Source organism: Salvelinus namaycush, chromosome 30 (genome assembly GCF_016432855.1).
Source record: "Salvelinus namaycush isolate Seneca chromosome 30, SaNama_1.0, whole genome shotgun sequence".
Lineage (NCBI taxonomy): Eukaryota > Metazoa > Chordata > Actinopteri > Salmoniformes > Salmonidae > Salvelinus > Salvelinus namaycush.
In genome coordinates, this window is record NC_052336.1 from 15,176,331 (window position 1) to 15,195,434 (window position 19,104).

At 43.6% G+C, this 19,104-nt stretch overlaps 1 protein-coding gene across 4 annotated transcripts; it reads left to right on the forward strand.

Moving 5' to 3' along the window:
* The first annotated feature begins 434 nt into the window (after positions 1 to 434).
* Positions 435 to 18,315, forward strand: LOC120025382 (cytochrome P450 2F2-like). 4 transcript variants are annotated; one of them, XM_038969933.1, is made up of 5 exons: positions 435 to 664; positions 8,079 to 8,173; positions 17,039 to 17,133; positions 17,861 to 18,022; positions 18,280 to 18,315. In XM_038969933.1, the coding sequence occupies exons 1-4, from the start codon at positions 517 to 519 to the stop codon at positions 17,862 to 17,864; spliced, it is 342 nt and encodes a 113-aa protein (XP_038825861.1). In that variant the 5' UTR covers positions 435 to 516; the 3' UTR covers positions 17,865 to 18,022; positions 18,280 to 18,315. The 4 variants fall into 4 exon arrangements, 3 of the variants coding, with proteins under 3 accessions (XP_038825861.1, XP_038825860.1, XP_038825858.1); XM_038969930.1 differs by lacking the exon at positions 435 to 664 and having other exon boundaries at positions 7,944 to 8,173; XM_038969932.1 differs by lacking the exons at positions 17,039 to 17,133; positions 17,861 to 18,022; positions 18,280 to 18,315 and adding an exon at positions 13,676 to 13,907.
* Positions 18,316 to 19,104: the final 789 nt, after the last annotated feature.

Below are 19,104 nucleotides of genomic sequence, written 5' to 3' on the forward strand. Positions count from 1 at the left end.
ACTGGTCGGGTGCCAAGAGCAGAGGACTCTGCTGTGCACCAATGGGGCTACTGCTATGGCCAGAGCAGACCCGCCTCCAACTCTTCAGGACCAGTCAGAAGACCAAAACGAAGAGACTCTACCTACATTGTTCCATGTATAAAATCTGCTGTAATCTCTGTTTAGACTACCCTTTTCAGCTGACTCCTTAAGAGCCATATGATTAGGTCCGTGTCACGCTAAACTGCCGGACAAGATATCTTTGACTTTAATAAACTGCCTTTTGCTATACTTGATTCCACTCTGTCCAGTGTCCATGATTTGGTCTCACTCTCCAGTAAATGAAACACCAACACTAGTCAATATCAAGGCTGTAAACTCAGAGTAAGCAAATATCCCTCATGAACACTGTCTGACTGCTAGTTTTCAAAGCAGTCCAATGTGTGTGGGTGGCATCTAAGAGTCAGCAAATATCCCTGGGTGGTGTGGTTGGTATCTTTAAATGGTGAAGAACACATTTCCTGCAGCCCAGTCACCATGATAGGCTCGGTGATGTTGTTGCTATTTTTCCTCCTGTTCTTCTTGATCAGGGTCCGCCGACCTCCCCCCAGGACCCCGTCCCCTGCCCATCCTCGGCAATCTGCTACAGCTGGACCCTGTCAACCCCCTCAAAGACCTGGAAAGGGTAAGAGAACTTCACAAAAAATCCACAAACCTGGAAAGGTTTGGTTTACACTGGGTTTATTTTTGTGTCATATACTGTATGTTGTCAGTGATTGAATAGTTACCAGTAATTTGGTTTTGTTTGAAGTTGCCCAAACTGTGTGCAGAAAGATATGGTTTTGTAGCATCCTTACAGACCTTTAAGCTTGAACAAACAACAAAGTTTTTAGAAGACTTTCAACTAAAGCATCTTAGATACTAACTAAAATGCCATTGTGATTCATGTCAGAGCAGCAACAGCCACTAAACTGTGTTTGATCCAAAATAGGTCAGGTTCCAAAAGGTTTTATCAGGCCTAAATCAACATGCACTGTCTCCACTTTTGAAACAACCCTCAAAAAGGTTCTTGATGGGGATTTGTTTTGTTACAGAAGTTTGTTCATCCATATTAATTTAACCCAGTGTCACGTTCCTGACCTATTGTTCCTTTTTCTTTTATTTATTTAGTTGGTCAGGGCGTGAGTTGGGGTGGGTTGTCTTTGTGTGTTTTTTGTATTGTCTAGGGTGTTGTATGGTTTAGGGGGTTAAGTAGAGTAGATGGTTTAGTGTTCAGTGTAGGTGTCTAGGAAAGTCTATGGTTGCCTGAATTGGTTCTCAATTAGAGACAGCTGGTTATTGTTGTCTCTGATTGGGAGCCATATTTAAGGCAGCCATAGGCTTTAGCTGTTGTGGGTAATTGTCTATGTCAGTGTGTAGTGGTCAGTGTCAGCACCATTTCTGTTTATATAGCTTCACGGTCGTCAGTTTGTTGTTTTGTTTCGTTCGTTGCTCTTCTCAAATAAAAGAAGAATGTATTTCTCACACGCTGCGTTTTGGTCCTCTCTACAAAGTCAAGACGATCGTGACAGAATTACCCACCAAACCAGGACCAAGCAGCGTGAAAGGATGGAACAGCGCTTAGTGGAGGAATGGACCCGGGAAAAGGATGAGTGGAGAACAACCTGGGAAGAGATAGACAGGTGGGCGTGCGATCCAGAGAAAGTGCCGGAGCCTGCCTGGGATTCGCTGGAGCAGTGCGAGGGTTACAGGATTATGGAGCTGGAGAAAGGAGCACGAAGGCGCGGTAGGAAGCCCTCGAGGAAACGCCAAAAATTTCTTGGGGAGGGGCTCATGGGGAGTGTGGCGAGTCCAGATAGGAGATCTGCGTCAACTTCCCGTGCTACCCGTGAGGACCCTAAGAAGGAACCTGAGCCAGTCGGGCTGATATTGGAGGTGAGCAATGGGAATGATACAGAGACTGTTAAGGATTTATTGGGGAGGTTGGAGGAGAGTGAAATGAGGGAGCTGCTGTGTTGGTGCGTGAGGCACAAAATCCACCCGACAGAGCGTGTGCGGGAAGTGATGTTACCTGAGTCAGCTCTCCATGCTCGTCCTGAGGTGCGTGCTAACCGTCTGGGAATGACAGTCCCACGAACCAGGCCTCCTGTACGCCTCCCTAGTCCTGCACCTCCTGTAGCAGTTCCACGTGCTAACTCTCCTGTGGCAGCCCCTCGTACCAGTCCTCCAGTTCCGGCACCACGCACCAAGCCTTTTGTGCGTCTCCAGAGTCCAGTACGTCTTGTTTCTTCTCCCCGCACTAGCCCTGAGATGCGTGTCCCCAGCCCGGTACCACCAGTTCCGGCACCACGCACTAGGCCTAATGTGCGTCTCCAGGGTCCAGTATGCCCTGTTCCTCCTCCCCGCACTAGCCCTGAGATGCGTGTCCCCAGCCCGGTACCACCAGTTCCGGCACCACGCACTAGGCCAAATGTGCGTCTCCAGGGTCCAGTATGCACTGTTCCTTCTCCCCGTACTCGCCCTGATGTGCGTGCCCTCAGCCCGGTACCACCAGTGCCGGTACCACGCACCAGGCCTATAGTACGCTTTGAGAGTTCAGTGTGCCCTGTTGTTGTTCCCCGCACTAGCCTGAAGGTGCGTGTCCTTAGCCCGGTACCTCCAGTTCCGGCACCACGCACCAGGCCTACAGTGCGTCTCAGCCGGCCAGAGTCTGCCGTCTGCCCAGCGGCGTCTGAACTGCCCGTCTGCCCAACGGCGCCTGAACTGCCCGTCTGCCCAACGACGCCTGAACTGCCCGTCTGCCAAGCGGCGCCTGAACTGCCCGTCTGCCAAGCGGCGCCTGAACTGCCCGTCTGCCCAACGCCGTCTGAACTGTCCGTCTGCCAAGCGCCGCATGAACTGCCCGTCTGTATTGAGCCTTCAAAGCCGCCCGTCTGCCATGAGCCTGCAAAGCCGCCCATCTGCCATGAGCCTACAGAGCCGTCCGCCAGACAGGAGCCGCTAGAGCCTTCCGCCAGACAGGAGCCGCCAAAGCCTTCCGCCAGACAGGAGCCGCCAAAGCCTTCCGCCAGACAGGAGCAGCCAGAGCCTTCCGCCAGACCGGATCAGCCAGAGCCTTCCGCCAGACCGGATCAGCCAGAGCCTTCCGCCAGACCGGATCAGCCAGAGCCTTCCGCCAGACCGGATCAGCCAGAGCCTTCCGCCAGACCGGATCAGCCAGAGCCTTCCGCCAGCCATGAGCAGCCAGATCCGTCAGCCAGCCATGAGCAGCCAGATCCGTCAGCCAGCCATGAGCAGCCAGATCCGTCAGCCAGCCATGAGCAGCCAGATCCGTCAGCCAGCCATGAGCAGCCAGATCCGTCAGCCAGCCATGAGCAGCCAGATCCGTCAGCCAGCCATGAGCCGTCCAGCCAGGATCCGCCAGAGCCGTCATCCAGCCAGGATCCGCCAGAGCCGTCATCCAGCCAGGATCCGCCAGAGCCAGCCAGCCAGGATCCGCCAGCCAGCCAGGATCCACCAGAGCCAGCCAGCCAGGATCCGCCATCCAGCCAGGATCCGTCCCTCAGTCCGGAGCTGCCGTCCCTCAGTCCGGAGCTGCCCCTTATCCCGGTGCTGCCCCTTATCCCGGTGCTGCCCCTTATCCCGGTGCTGCCCCTTATCCCGGTGCTGCCCCTTATCCCGGTGCTGCCCCTTATCCCGGTGCTGCCCCTTAGTCCGGTGCTGCCCCTTAGTCCGGTGCTGCCCCTTAGTCCGGTGCTGCCCCTTAGTCCGGTGCTGCCCCTTAGTCCGGTGCTGCCCCTTAGTCCGGTGCTGCCCCTTAATCCAGTGGGGTTAATGTGGAGGGTGGCCATTTGGAGGAGGCTACGAAAGCGGGTAGTGACTATGGTGGGGTGGGGACCACGACCAGTGCCAGAGCCGCCACCGTGGACAGACGCCCACCCAGACCCTCCCCTAGACTTTATGCTGGTGCGCCCGGAGTTCGCACCTTAAGGGGGGGGGTTATGTCACGTTCCTGACCTATTGTTCCTTTTTCTTTTATTTATTTAGTTGGTCAGGGCGTGAGTTGGGGTGGGTTGTCTTTGTGTGTTTTTTGTATTGTCTAGGGTGTTGTATGGTTTAGGGGGTTAAGTAGAGTAGATGGTTTAGTGTTCAGTGTAGGTGTCTAGGAAAGTCTATGGTTGCCTGAATTGGTTCTCAATTAGAGACAGCTGGTTATTGTTGTCTCTGATTGGGAGCCATATTTAAGGCAGCCATAAGCTTTAGCTGTTGTGGGTAATTGTCTATGTCAGTGTGTAGTGGTCAGTGTCAGCACCATTTCTGTTTATATAGCTTCACGGTCGTCAGTTTGTTGTTTTGTTTCGTTCGTTGCTCTTCTCAAATAAAAGGATGTATTTCTCACACGCTGCGTTTTGGTCCTCTCTACAAAGTCAAGACGATCGTGACACCCAGATAGTGAGGAGTGTCAATGATACAATACAATAACTTTTCACAGGAGGTTGGTGGCACCTTAATTGGGGAGGACGGGCTCGTGGTAAATGGCTGGAGCGGAATAGGTGGTATGGTATCAAATTCATCATTCCATTTGCTCTGTTCCAGCCATTATTATGTGCTGTCCTCCGCTGGAACTGTCAGTAGTTGCTATGGTTTAGTTTCATCTTCAGATGTGTCTGACTTGTCACACAACTTACTGTTCAGCTTGGGAACTCTCTCTCCCTCTCTCTACCTCTGTGTTTCAGCTGAAGAGGCGCTATGGTAACGTGTTCTGTCTGTACATCGGATCACGGCCTGTCGTGGTTCTGAATGGCCTTGAGGCGGTTTGTGAGGCACTAGTGACATGCACCTCAGCGTGTAGCCACAAATCCACTGAGTAAACCTGCCTATGTTTTTATAGGCTAAGTGAGGCTCAGAGGATATTTGTTTTAAAAATGGGCAGTCACTCCTGATTACCTGTATGAATTAAAAATAATATATGAAAACTTTTTAGAATTTTGTCTTTCTTTTTTTGCATCACACAACATTACACACTTTTGTCTACTTAGTTGATACCACGAGGAGCATAATATTATGTTATGTTGCTGGCAAGTGGTCAGTAGCTTCCAAACAGGCTGAGGCAATTTAGATTGAGTCAAGGATACAACCTTGGAGTTCAGTGGTATAAAAATTATTTAAAGTAGAATTTAAGTTGGGTTTTTTGACAACTTTTACTTCACTACATTTCTAAAGAAAGTAATGTACTTTTGGTCCATACATTTTCTCTGACACCCAAAAGTACTCATTACATTGTGAATGCTTAGCAGAACAGAAAAACTGTCAAATTCACTCACTTATCAAGAGAACATCCTGGTCATCCCTCTGCCTCTGATCTGGCACACTGGTCTGTGCCGCTGGCTATTTGTACATTTTTTAAAACACTAAAATTGTGCCTTCTGGTTTCCTTAATATAAGCAATTTGAAATGATATATACTTTTACTTTTGATACTTAAGTATATTTTAGCAATTACATTTACTTTTGATACTTAAGTATATTTAAAACTAAATACTTTTAGACCTTTACTCAAGTATTTTACTGGATCATTCACTTTTACTTGAGTCATTTTCTATTAAGGTATCTCTACTTTTACTCAAGAATGACAATAGGGTACTTTTATTTTACCACTGTTGGTAACTAATTCAACTAATTCATGACCCGCTCAATTCTCAGAGTTGTGAGTGACTGCTTGCTAAATTCTTTAGGGCTATCTGACTGAAGGTGACAGACTGACATTTGAGCTTGGCTGAAGCAGTTTAGCTAAAGTAGCAGAGCTGTTTCACAATTGAAGAAATTAAACAAGTGTTTTTGGCCGCCTGCCAATCATGATGTAGTGGTGGTACAGAGGGTAGTGTATATGGCCCAGTACATCACTGGGGCCGAGCTCCCTGCCAGGCCCTAAAAATTGTCAAAGACTCCAGCCACCCAAGTCAGACTGTTCTCTCTGCTACCACATGGCAAGCGGTACCGGATCACAAAGTCTGAGACCAAAAGGCTCCTGAAAAGCCTCTACCCCCAAGCCATGAGACTGCTGAACAGTTAATCAAATGGCTACCCGGACTATTTACATTGACCCCCTGTTTTTTGCACTGACTATCTTTCACTGACTCTATGCACACTCATACTCTACTCACACACTCACACATACTACACTTACATTCCAACACACATACACACACACACACACATGCATATTGACTCCACACACACGTTCACACAGACAAACTTTCACACTTTTCACATACCCTGTTGCTACTCTGTTTATTATCTGTCCTGATTGCCTAGTCACTTTAAGCCCAACCCACATGTACATAATACATACATACATAAATTACCTCAACTACCTCGTACCCCTGCACATTGAATCGGTACCGGTACTCCTTGCACAGTATTTAGCCTCGTTATTGTTATTTTATTGCGTTACTATAAACTTTTTTTATTTTGCTAATTTTTCTTCCTTGTAATTAAGAGTATCACGGTACAACACATGTTGTATTCAGCGCATGTGACAAATAACATTTCATTTGATTTGTATGAAAGATAAGAGTCACTCTGCACACTGTTCAGTCCGCTCTACAAGTAGGTTGAGCTGGAGAAATGGTTGAACTCAAACGTAACTCAACTTTCCCTGATCGGAACCCCTCTCTACTTGTTTGTGGTTCTTTTTTAATTTCAATTCTTAGTTGTGACTGCTTGCCACATTCTTTAGGGCTATCTGACTGAAGGTGATAGACCGACATTTGAGCTTTGTTGAAGCAGTGTAACTGAAGCAGCTGAGGAGTTTCACAATTGAAGAAATGAAACCAAAGTGTATTTGGCCCCCTGTCAAACACGATGTAGCGGTGGTTTGAAAGATAAGAGTCACCCTGCACACTACTCAATTGGCTCCACAAATAGGTTGAGCTGGAGAAATGGTTACACTCAAACTCAACTCTCCCTGATCGGATCTCCTCTCTACTTGTTTGTGGTTCTTTTTAGTTTAATTTAATACCACCTGCTGTCTCAACAGCTGTAGCCTATAGGTTATTATTCATAAGTGTCCATATATTTAATAAAAATACTACATATCGCCTAGTCTCTATGAAGTCAATATGAACTACTTACTAGAACTTAAACGTTTACGTTAGTCATTTCTGTCTCTTAGATCTCAAATGTCACAGACACGTACTTTATGTTGACTGATAGTATTTTTTGTGACAATTTAAAAACCTATTAGCCCATATCAAATGTTTTTAACAGTTTTAAAGCATAGCCTAATCTATATAAAAATAAAACATTGCCTGAACTCATATCTAATGGTATGACTGATGCAGAAATTATTTTATTGAAGTAGCTGACATATATTTATGTTTTTATTTTTAACATGTTATCATTTGAAATGAGCTGTTCTGAGTGCTGGCTGATGACTTCAAATGGGTGCTGGCCAGTCAAGTACGGGCACAGACTGCTGTCCTATCTGTGTTACTGCATGTTACAGATTCCTCCCTTTAGTGAGTTGAACAGTAGGAGTCAGGTTTGGGCGCCCACAGCCTTCAATTGCTTCCCTTCAAAAGAAAAATCCAACTATAACTTTGTTTAAAGTGCTGTGGTTTATGACCTGATCTAGGTCATATAATAATGCATATTAAAATTGAAATATTATGATAATATTAGAAAAATTATAATACATAATAAAATGGAAAGGCAGCATAAACAGACAATGTGTGTAGGTGGCTTCTCTTTAAATCGTGAACAACTCTAATCAAAAAGTTGAATGAACTCCATTTGAGTGCAATTATTAGTGGTGAACACTGTGTTCAACCACAGGTTCGTAATCCCCTAATACGCTAAATAGGCTAGTCAATATCAAGGCTGTAAACTCAGAGTAAGCAAATATCCCTCATGAACACTGTCTGACTGCTAGTTTTCAAAGCAGTCCAATGTGTGTGGGTGGCATCTAAGAGTCAGCAAATATCCCTGGGTGGTGTGGTTGGTATCTTTAAATGGTGAAGAACACATTTCCTGCAGCCCAGTCACCATGATAGGCTCGGTGATGTTGTTGCTATTTTTCCTCCTGTTCTTCTTGATCAGGGTCCGCCGACCTCCCCCCAGGACCCCGTCCCCTGCCCATCCTCGGCAATCTGCTACAGCTGGACCCTGTCAACCCCCTCAAAGACCTGGAAAGGGTAAGAGAACTTCACAAAAAATCCACAAACCTGGAAAGGTTTGGTTTACACTGGGTTTATTTTTGTGTCATATACTGTATGTTGTCAGTGATTGAATAGTTACCAGTAATTTGGTTTTGTTTGAAGTTGCCCAAACTGTGTGCAGAAAGATATGGTTTTGTAGCATCCTTACAGACCTTTAAGCTTGAACAAACAACAATGTTTTTAGAAGACTTTCAACTAAAGCATCTTAGATACTAACTAAAATGCCATTGTGATTCATGTCAGAGCAGCAACAGCCACTAAACTGTGTTTGATCCAAAATAGGTCAGGTTCCAAAAGGTTTTATCAGGCCTAAATCAACATGCACTGTCTCCACTTTTGAAACAACCCTCAAAAAGGTTCTTGATGGGGATTTGTTTTGTTACAGAAGTTTGTTCATCCATATTAATTTAACCCAGATAGTGAGGAGTGAGGATAGTGAGGAGAGACACTTAAGTGTTTTAGTACTATATCTCTTGACACAATGATGAAAATAATCATGGCCTCTAAACCTTCAAGCTGCATACTGGATCCTATTCCTACTAAACTGCTGAAGGAGCTGCTTCCTGTGCTTGGCCCTCCTATGTTGAACATAATAAACAGCTCTCTATCCACCGGATGTGTACCAAACTCACTAAAAGTGGCAGTGATAAAGCCTCTCTTGAAAAAGCCAAACCTTGACCCGGAAAATATAAAAAACTATCGGCCTATATCGAATCTTCCATTCCTCTCAAAAATTTTAGAAAAAGCTGTTGCGCAGCAACTCACTGCCTTTCTGAAGACAAACAATGTATACGAAATGCTTCAGTCTGGTTTTAGACCCCATCATAGCACTGAGACTGCACTTGTGAAGGTGGTAAATGACCTTTTAATGGCGTCAGACCGAGGCTCTGCATCTGTCCTCGTGCTACTAGACCTTAGTGCTGCCTTTGACACCATCGATCACCACATTCTTTTGGAGAGACTGGAAACCCAAATTGGTCTACACGGACAAGTTCTGGCCTGGTTTAGATCTTACCTATCGGAAAGATATCAGTTTGTCTCTGTGAATGGTCTGTCCTCTGACAAATCAACTGTACATTTCGGTGTTCCTCAAGGTTCCGTTTTAGGACCACTATTGTTTTCACTATATATTTTACCTCTTGGGGATGTTATTCGAAAACATAATGTTAACTTTCACTGCTATGCGGATGACACACAGCTGTACATTTCAATGAAACATGGTGAAGCCCCAAAATTGCCCTCGCTAGAAGCCTGTGTTTCAGACATAAGGAAGTGGATGGCTGAAAACTTTCTACTTTTAAACTCGGACAAAACAGAGATGCTTGTTCTAGGTCCCAAGAAACAAAGAGATCTTCTGTTAAATCTGACAATTCATCTTGATGGTTGTAAAGTCGTCTCAAATAAAACTGTGAAGGACCTCGGCGTTACTCTTGACCCTGATCTCTCTTTTGACGAACATATCAAGACTGTTTCAAGGACAGCTTTTTTCCATCTACGTAACATTGCAAAAATCAGAAATTTTCTGTCCAAAAATGATGCAGAAAAATTAATCCATGCATTTGTTACTTCTAGGTTAGACTACTGCAATGCTCTACTTTCCGGCTACCCGGATAAAGCACTAAATAAACTTCAGTTAGTGCTAAATACGGCTGCTAGAATCCTGACTAGAACCAAGAAATTTGATCATATTACTCCAGTGCTAGCTTCCCTACACTGGCTTCCTGTTAAGGCAAGGGCTGATTTCAAGGTTTTACTGTTAACCTATAAAGCGTTACATGGGCTTGCTCCTACCTATCTTTCCGAGTTGGTCCTGCCGTACATACCAATACGTACGCTACGGTCACAAGACGCAGGCCTCCTAATTGTCCCTAGAATTTCTAAGCAAACAGCGGGAGGCAGGGCTTTCTCCTATAGATCTCCATTTTTATGGAACAGTCTGCCTACCCATGTGAGAGACGCAGACTCGGTCTCAACCTTTAAGTCTTTACTGAAGACTTATCTCTTCAGTAGGTCATATGATTGAGTGTAGTCTGGCCCAGGAGTGTGAAGGTGAACGGAAAGGCTCTGGAGCAACGAACCGCCCTTGCTGTCTCTGCCAGGCCGGTTCCCCTCTCTCCACTGGGATTCTCTGCCTCTAACCCTGTTACAGGGGCTGAGTCACTGGCTTGCTGGTGCTCTTTCATGCCGTCCCTAGGAGGGGTGCGTCACTTGAGTGGGTTGAGTTACTGACGTGATCTTCCTGTCTGGGTTGGCGCCCCCCCTTGGTTTGTGCTGTGGTGGAGACCTTTGTGGGCTATACTCGGCCTTGTCTCAGGATTGTAAGTTGGTGGTTGAGGATATCCCTCTAGTGGTGCGGGGGCTGTGCTTTGGCAAAGTGGGTGGGGTTATATCCTTCCTGTTTGGCCCTGTCCGGGGGTTTCTTCGGATGGGGCCACAGTGTCTCCTGACCGCTCCTGTCTCAGCCTCCAGTATTTATGCTGCAGTAGTTTATGTGTCGGGGGGCTAGGGTCAGTTGGTTATACCTGGAGTACTTCTCCTGTCTTATCCAGTGTCCTGTGTGAATTTAAGTATGCTCTCTCTAATTCTCTCGTTCTCTCTTTCTCTCTGAGAACCTGAGCCCTAGGACCATACGTCGGGACTACCGGCCGTGGTGACTCCTTGCTGTCCCCAGTCCGCCTGGCCTTGCTGCTATTCCAGTTTCAACTGTTCTGCCTGCGGTTATGGAACCCCTACCTGTCCCAGACCTGCTGTTTTCAACTCTTAACCTTTTGTCAATAGGGGGAGCAGTTAGCATTTATTTTTTCTGGGTGTCGCCAAATTAAACTGCCTCGTGCTCAATTCTTGCTCGTACAATATGCATATTATTAATTCTATTGGATAGAAAACACTCTCTAGTTTCATAAAACGTTGGAATTATGTCTGTGGGTGACCCAGAACTCTTTCTACAGCGAAATCCATGACAGATAGTGCGAAGGTCTGAGAGTGAAGCTCTGGTTTCAGATCAGTTTTTAAGGTCTGTGTTTATCCTATGGAACGACATGAACTGCACCCGCCTTCCCCTGGATGTCAGTAACCAATGAGAAGTGGAATGGGCTTTCTGCGTAGCTCTCAGAGGTTATAAAAGACCAAGGAGTGAGAGTAGCCCCCTTTTCGACGCTGGCCATTACGCAGGAAGGGACCTCCGGATGCCATTTTCAAAGGCTCGGTTATCAACGTGAAATGTATCCGTCTGTAATTTAATTCGATATAGGAGTTAGAAACATCATAACGTAGTTAATTTAAACCGTTTTATAGCAATTTATATCCGTTTAGTGCGATTTTGATGCATTTCTATGTGATGCTCTATGAAGCTTTGGGCACGTTTCGGGGTCCCGGTCGAACGTTAGCGGGCATTTCGACGGACAGAGGACATCTTTCGACCAAAAGAAGATTAGACCCAAGAAAGGATACATTGCCCAAGAATCTGATGGAAAATCACCTCAAAGTAAGAAATATTTAATATGATAAATCGTTGTTCTGTCGAAATATTTTAAACGCATATTGCGCCATTTTGTTTTGTATCCCTTCGCTTGGCGAACCCTGTATTGCACAGTAAGGATAATTTTAGAAATGTAAATCAGCGATTGCATTAAGAACTAATTTGTCTTTCGATTCCTGTCAACCCTGTATTTTTTAGTCAAGTATATGATTAGCTTTCGATTAAACTAGATCACTCTGAAAGATGACGTCCGACATTTTGAGGCGTGATTTGCTACTATTTTCATTGTATAACCACGTTTTTTTATGGCTAAATATGCACATTTTCGAACAAACAATATATGTATGTTGTAATATGATGTTACAGGAGTGTCAACGGAAGAATTCTGAAAAGGTTAGTGAAAAAATTAATATATTTTGGCGATGATTACGTTATCGCTCTCTTTGGCTTGAATCGATGCTCTGGTAATGTTTGCACATGTGGTATGCTAACTTATCGATTTATTGTGTTTTCGCTGTAAAACGCTTAGAAAATCTGAAATATTGTCTGAAATCACAAGATCTGTGTCTTTCCATTGCTATGCTTTGTCTATTTTTATGAACTGTTTTATGATGAGTAAATTGGTCATACACGTTGCTCTCTGTAGTAATTCTAGTCGATTTGTGATGGTGGGTGCAATTGTAAACTGTGATTTCTACCTGAAATATGCACATTTTTCTAACAAAACCTATCCTATACCATAAATATGTTATCAGACTGTCATCTGATGAGGTTTTTTCTTGGTTAGTGGCTATCAATATCTTTATTTGGCCGAATTGGTGATAGCTAGTGATGGAGTAAGAAACTGATGGAGTTAGAAAAGTGGTGTATTTTGCTAACGTGGTTAGCTAATAGATTTACATATTGTGTCTTCCCTGTAAAACATTTTAAAAAACAGAAATGATGGGTTTATTCACAAGATCTGTATCTTTCATCTGGTGTCTTGGACTTGTGATTTAATGATATTTAGATGCTACTATTTACTTGTGAAGCTATGCTAGCTATGCTAATCAGTGTGGGGGGGGGGTGGGGGGTGATCCCGGATCCGGGTTTCTGAGGCAGTAAAAGTTAATGATCGGCTATGAAAAGCCAACTGAGATTTATTCCTGATTATTATTTGACCATGCTTGTCATTTATGAACATTTTGAAAATCTTGGCTCTCTCTAATTTTCTCCTTCTCTCTTTCTTTCTCTCGGAGGACCTGGGCCCTAGGACCATGCGTCGGGACTGCCGCCCGTGGTGACTCCTTGCTGTCCCCAGTCCGCCTGGCCTTGCTGCTATTCCAGTTTCAGCTGTTCTGCCTGCGGTTATGGAACCGCCACCTGTCCCAGACCTGTTGTTTTTCAACTCTTAATGATCAGCTATGAAAAGCCAACTGAAAATTATTCATGATTATTATTTGACCATGCTTGTCACTTATGAACATTTTTGAACATCTTGGCATAGTTCTGTTATAATCTCCACCCGGCACAGCCAGAAGAGGACTGGCCACCCCTCATAGCCTGGTTCCTCTCTAGGTTTCTTCCTAGGTTTTGGCCTTTCTAGGGAGTTTTTCCTAGCCACCGTGCTTCTACACCTGCATTACTAGCTGTTTGGGGTTTTAGGCTGGGTTTCTGTACAGCACTTCGAGATATTAGCTGATGTACGAAGGGCTATATAAAATAAAATTGATTGATTGATTGAGTGTCAATGATACAATACAATAACATTTCACAGGAGGTTGGTGGCACCTTAATTGGGGAGGACGGGCTCGTGGTAAATGGCTGGAGCGGAATAGGTGGTATGGTATCAAATTCATCATTCCATTTGCTCTGTTCCAGCCATTATTATGTGCTGTCCTCCGCTGGAACTGTCAGTAGTTGCTATGGTTTAGTTTCATCTTCAGATGTGTCTGACTTGTCACACAACTTACTGTTCAGCTTGGGAACTCTCTCTCCCTCTCTCTACCTCTGTGTTTCAGCTGAAGAGGCGCTATGGTAACGTGTTCTGTCTGTACATCGGATCACGGCCTGTCGTGGTTCTGAATGGCCTTGAGGCGGTTTGTGAGGCACTAGTGACATGCACCTCAGCGTGTAGCCACAAATCCACTGAGTAAACCTGCCTATGTTTTTATAGGCTAAGTGAGGCTCAGAGGATATTTGTTTTAAAAATGGGCAGTCACTCCTGATTACCTGTATGAATTAAAAATAATATATGAAAACTTTTTAGAATTTTGTCTTTCTTTTTTTGCATCACACAACATTACACACTTTTGTCTACTTAGTTGATACCACGAGGAGCATAATATTATGTTATGTTGCTGGCAAGTGGTCAGTAGCTTCCAAACAGGCTGAGGCAATTTAGATTGAGTCAAGGATACAACCTTGGAGTTCAGTGGTATAAAAATTATTTAAAGTAGAATTTAAGTTGGGTTTTTTGACAACTTTTACTTCACTACATTTCTAAAGAAAGTAATGTACTTTTGGTCCATACATTTTCTCTGACACCCAAAAGTACTCATTACATTGTGAATGCTTAGCAGAACAGAAAAACTGTCAAATTCACTCACTTATCAAGAGAACATCCTGGTCATCCCTCTGCCTCTGATCTGGCACACTGGTCTGTGCCGCTGGCTATTTGTACATTTTTTAAAACACTAAAATTGTGCCTTCTGGTTTCCTTAATATAAGCAATTTGAAATGATATATACTTTTACTTTTGATACTTAAGTATATTTTAGCAATTACATTTACTTTTGATACTTAAGTATATTTAAAACTAAATACTTTTAGACCTTTACTCAAGTATTTTACTGGATCATTCACTTTTACTTGAGTCATTTTCTATTAAGGTATCTCTACTTTTACTCAAGAATGACAATAGGGTACTTTTATTTTACCACTGTTGGTAACTAATTCAACTAATTCATGACCCGCTCAATTCTCAGAGTTGTGAGTGACTGCTTGCTAAATTCTTTAGGGCTATCTGACTGAAGGTGACAGACTGACATTTGAGCTTGGCTGAAGCAGTTTAGCTAAAGTAGCAGAGCTGTTTCACAATTGAAGAAATTAAACAAGTGTTTTTGGCCGCCTGCCAATCATGATGTAGTGGTGGTACAGAGGGTAGTGTATATGGCCCAGTACATCACTGGGGCCGAGCTCCCTGCCAGGCCCTAAAAATTGTCAAAGACTCCAGCCACCCAAGTCAGACTGTTCTCTCTGCTACCACATGGCAAGCGGTACCGGATCACAAAGTCTGAGACCAAAAGGCTCCTGAAAAGCCTCTACCCCCAAGCCATGAGACTGCTGAACAGTTAATCAAATGGCTACCCGGACTATTTACATTGACCCCCTGTTTTTTGCACTGACTATCTTTCACTGACTCTATGCACACTCATACTCTACTCACACACTCACACATACTACACTTACATTCCAACACACATACACACACACACACACATGCATATTGACTCCACACACACGTTCACACAGACAAACTTTCACACTTTTCACATACCCTGTTGCTACTCTGTTTATTATCTGTCCTGATTGCCTAGTCACTTTAAGCCCAACCCACATGTACATAATACATACATACATAAATTACCTCAACTACCTCGTACCCCTGCACATTGAATCGGTACCGGTACTCCTTGCACAGTATTTAGCCTCGTTATTGTTATTTTATTGCGTTACTATAAACTTTTTTTATTTTGCTAATTTTTCTTCCTTGTAATTAAGAGTATCACGGTACAACACATGTTGTATTCAGCGCATGTGACAAATAACATTTCATTTGATTTGTATGAAAGATAAGAGTCACTCTGCACACTGTTCAGTCCGCTCTACAAGTAGGTTGAGCTGGAGAAATGGTTGAACTCAAACGTAACTCAACTTTCCCTGATCGGAACCCCTCTCTACTTGTTTGTGGTTCTTTTTTAATTTCAATTCTTAGTTGTGACTGCTTGCCACATTCTTTAGGGCTATCTGACTGAAGGTGATAGACCGACATTTGAGCTTTGTTGAAGCAGTGTAACTGAAGCAGCTGAGGAGTTTCACAATTGAAGAAATGAAACCAAAGTGTATTTGGCCCCCTGTCAAACACGATGTAGCGGTGGTTTGAAAGATAAGAGTCACCCTGCACACTACTCAATTGGCTCCACAAATAGGTTGAGCTGGAGAAATGGTTACACTCAAACTCAACTCTCCCTGATCGGATCTCCTCTCTACTTGTTTGTGGTTCTTTTTAGTTTAATTTAATACCACCTGCTGTCTCAACAGCTGTAGCCTATAGGTTATTATTCATAAGTGTCCATATATTTAATAAAAATACTACATATCGCCTAGTCTCTATGAAGTCAATATGAACTACTTACTAGAACTTAAACGTTTACGTTAGTCATTTCTGTCTCTTAGATCTCAAATGTCACAGACACGTACTTTATGTTGACTGATAGTATTTTTTGTGACAATTTAAAAACCTATTAGCCCATATCAAATGTTTTTAACAGTTTTAAAGCATAGCCTAATCTATATAAAAATAAAACATTGCCTGAACTCATATCTAATGGTATGACTGATGCAGAAATTATTTTATTGAAGTAGCTGACATATATTTATGTTTTTATTTTTAACATGTTATCATTTGAAATGAGCTGTTCTGAGTGCTGGCTGATGACTTCAAATGGGTGCTGGCCAGTCAAGTACGGGCACAGACTGCTGTCCTATCTGTGTTACTGCATGTTACAGATTCCTCCCTTTAGTGAGTTGAACAGTAGGAGTCAGGTTTGGGCGCCCACAGCCTTCAATTGCTTCCCTTCAAAAGAAAAATCCAACTATAACTTTGTTTAAAGTGCTGTGGTTTATGACCTGATCTAGGTCATATAATAATGCATATTAAAATTGAAATATTATGATAATATTAGAAAAATTATAATACATAATAAAATGGAAAGGCAGCATAAACAGACAATGTGTGTAGGTGGCTTCTCTTTAAATCGTGAACAACTCTAATCAAAAAGTTGAATGAACTCCATTTGAGTGCAATTATTAGTGGTGAACACTGTGTTCAACCACAGGTTCGTAATCCCCTAATACGCTAAATAGGCTAGTCAATATCAAGGCTGTAAACTCAGAGTAAGCAAATATCCCTCATGAACACTGTCTGACTGCTAGTTTTCAAAGCAGTCCAATGTGTGTGGGTGGCATCTAAGAGTCAGCAAATATCCCTGGGTGGTGTGGTTGGTATCTTTAAATGGTGAAGAACACATTTCCTGCAGCCCAGTCACCATGATAGGCTCGGTGATGTTGTTGCTATTTTTCCTCCTGTTCTTCTTGATCAGGGTCCGCCGACCTCCCCCCAGGACCCCGTCCCCTGCCCATCCTCGGCAATCTGCTACAGCTGGACCCTGTCAACCCCCTCAAAGACCTGGAAAGGGTAAGAGAACTTCACAAAAAATCCACAAACCTGGAAAGGTTTGGTTTACACTGGGTTTATTTTTGTGTCATATACTGTATGTTGTCAGTGATTGAATAGTTACCAGTAATTTGGTTTTGTTTGAAGTTGCCCAAACTGTGTGCAGAAAGATATGGTTTTGTAGCATCCTTACAGACCTTTAAGCTTGAACAAACAACAATGTTTTTAGAAGACTTTCAACTAAAGCATCTTAGATACTAACTAAAATGCCATTGTGATTCATGTCAGAGCAGCAACAGCCACTAAACTGTGTTTGATCCAAAATAGGTCAGGTTCCAAAAGGTTTTATCAGGCCTAAATCAACATGCACTGTCTCCACTTTTGAAACAACCCTCAAAAAGGTTCTTGATGGGGATTTGTTTTGTTACAGAAGTTTGTTCATCCATATTAATTTAACCCAGATAGTGAGGAGTGTCAATGATACAATACAATAACTTTTCACAGGAGGTTGGTGGCACCTTAATTGGGGAGGACGGGCTCGTGGTAAATGGCTGGAGCGGAATAGGTGGTATGGTATCAAATTCATCATTCCATTTGCTCTGTTCCAGCCATTATTATGTGCTGTCCTCCGCTGGAACTGTCAGTAGTTGCTATGGTTTAGTTTCATCTTCAGATGTGTCTGACTTGTCACACAACTTACTGTTCAGCTTGGGAACTCTCTCTCCCTCTCTCTACCTCTGTGTTTCAGCTGAAGAGGCGCTATGGTAACGTGTTCTGTCTGTACATCGGATCACGGCCTGTCGTGGTTCTGAATGGCCTTGAGGCGGTTTGTGAGGCACTAGTGACATACACAGCTGAATTTCAGGACGACCAAACCATCTCATGATCAGCGACATCACAGAATGCAAAGGTACTGTGTTTTTAACCCCTTGTGTCCCCTAGGCTGGTCCTGGGTCAGTTTTATAATTTGTGATATAATTGTATTGGTGTAGGTAGAAGTAGAGGTGATTGTCAATAGGGGGGCGCTGTTTTCACTTTGGAAAAAATCATGCCCAAATGAAACGGCCTCGTACTCTTTTCTAGATCATACAATATGCATATTATTATTACTATTGGATAGAAAACACAATTCAGGAAAGGAAATCAACACATACATATGACCAACAGGGGGCTCTGGGTGAGCCGGGTGCTGACTCACCTGAGATGTTCGAGCCGTGCTCTGCCTGCCCTCTCGACTCCCAGACGAGCTCCTCCAGCACCGGTCAGCAGTGTGTCCTTTCCGACCACAACTGGTTGTTAAAGGAATTTAATTCCTGTATGTTCATCAACCAATTCAATTAAAACACTCTGCCCATTCATAAGAATTTGTAAGATACTTATTTGCATAAAATGGACAGAAACCAGTCTCAAAATCAATCAATCAATAGCGTTTATTCTCGAGAGTACTGACCATAGTACAATTTACATCAGGTTATATAATAAAAATGACATCATAGGTTTTAAAATGTCCTTCCTCCTCTCAGATACAATGGTAATACAGTTTCACAAGCCTTCTAACATGGTCTGGCACCTGTTAAACAATCTATGACCAGCCCAAGGTCTCTCCCCTCCCTGGGTAGAGACAGAATGTCCTGTTATGAACACAGCATTCCAGCCTGTCTGATGATAACTCCATTCGTTTCTAACAAGGAACAGACAGTCCTTATTTTAATTCTTGATTAAAATTACACACATTATATTCAGCACTATGATTAGAATAATGTTCATACATCCATACAGTAACATAGTAGTATTCTGTTTAGTTATAGTTTTAAGCTAAATGTATACATCATTTAGTCATTATTCATCAAAATCCCATAACACTGGTGCAGGAGGAGGCTCCTCCTCCGGTGGCCCTAGCAGCAGCACCCCCTAACTCCATGGGTGTCGGAGCAGGAGCGCTGGGGGGTGGAACGAACAGACCCTGATCAGGACGCCCGCGAGCAGCCAGCA

Coding starts and splice junctions, on each gene's coding strand:
- LOC120025382 (XM_038969930.1), top strand. CDS start 8,026: ATGATAGGCTCGGTGATGTTGTTGCTATTTTTCCTCCTGTTCTTCTTG. Junction 8,174..17,038: donor CCCTCAAAGACCTGGAAAGG/GTAAGAGAACTT, acceptor CTTCTTGATCAG/GGTCCGCCGACCTCCCCCCA. Junction 17,134..17,860: donor CCCTCAAAGACCTGGAAAGG/GTAAGAGAACTT, acceptor TCTGTGTTTCAG/CTGAAGAGGCGCTATGGTAA.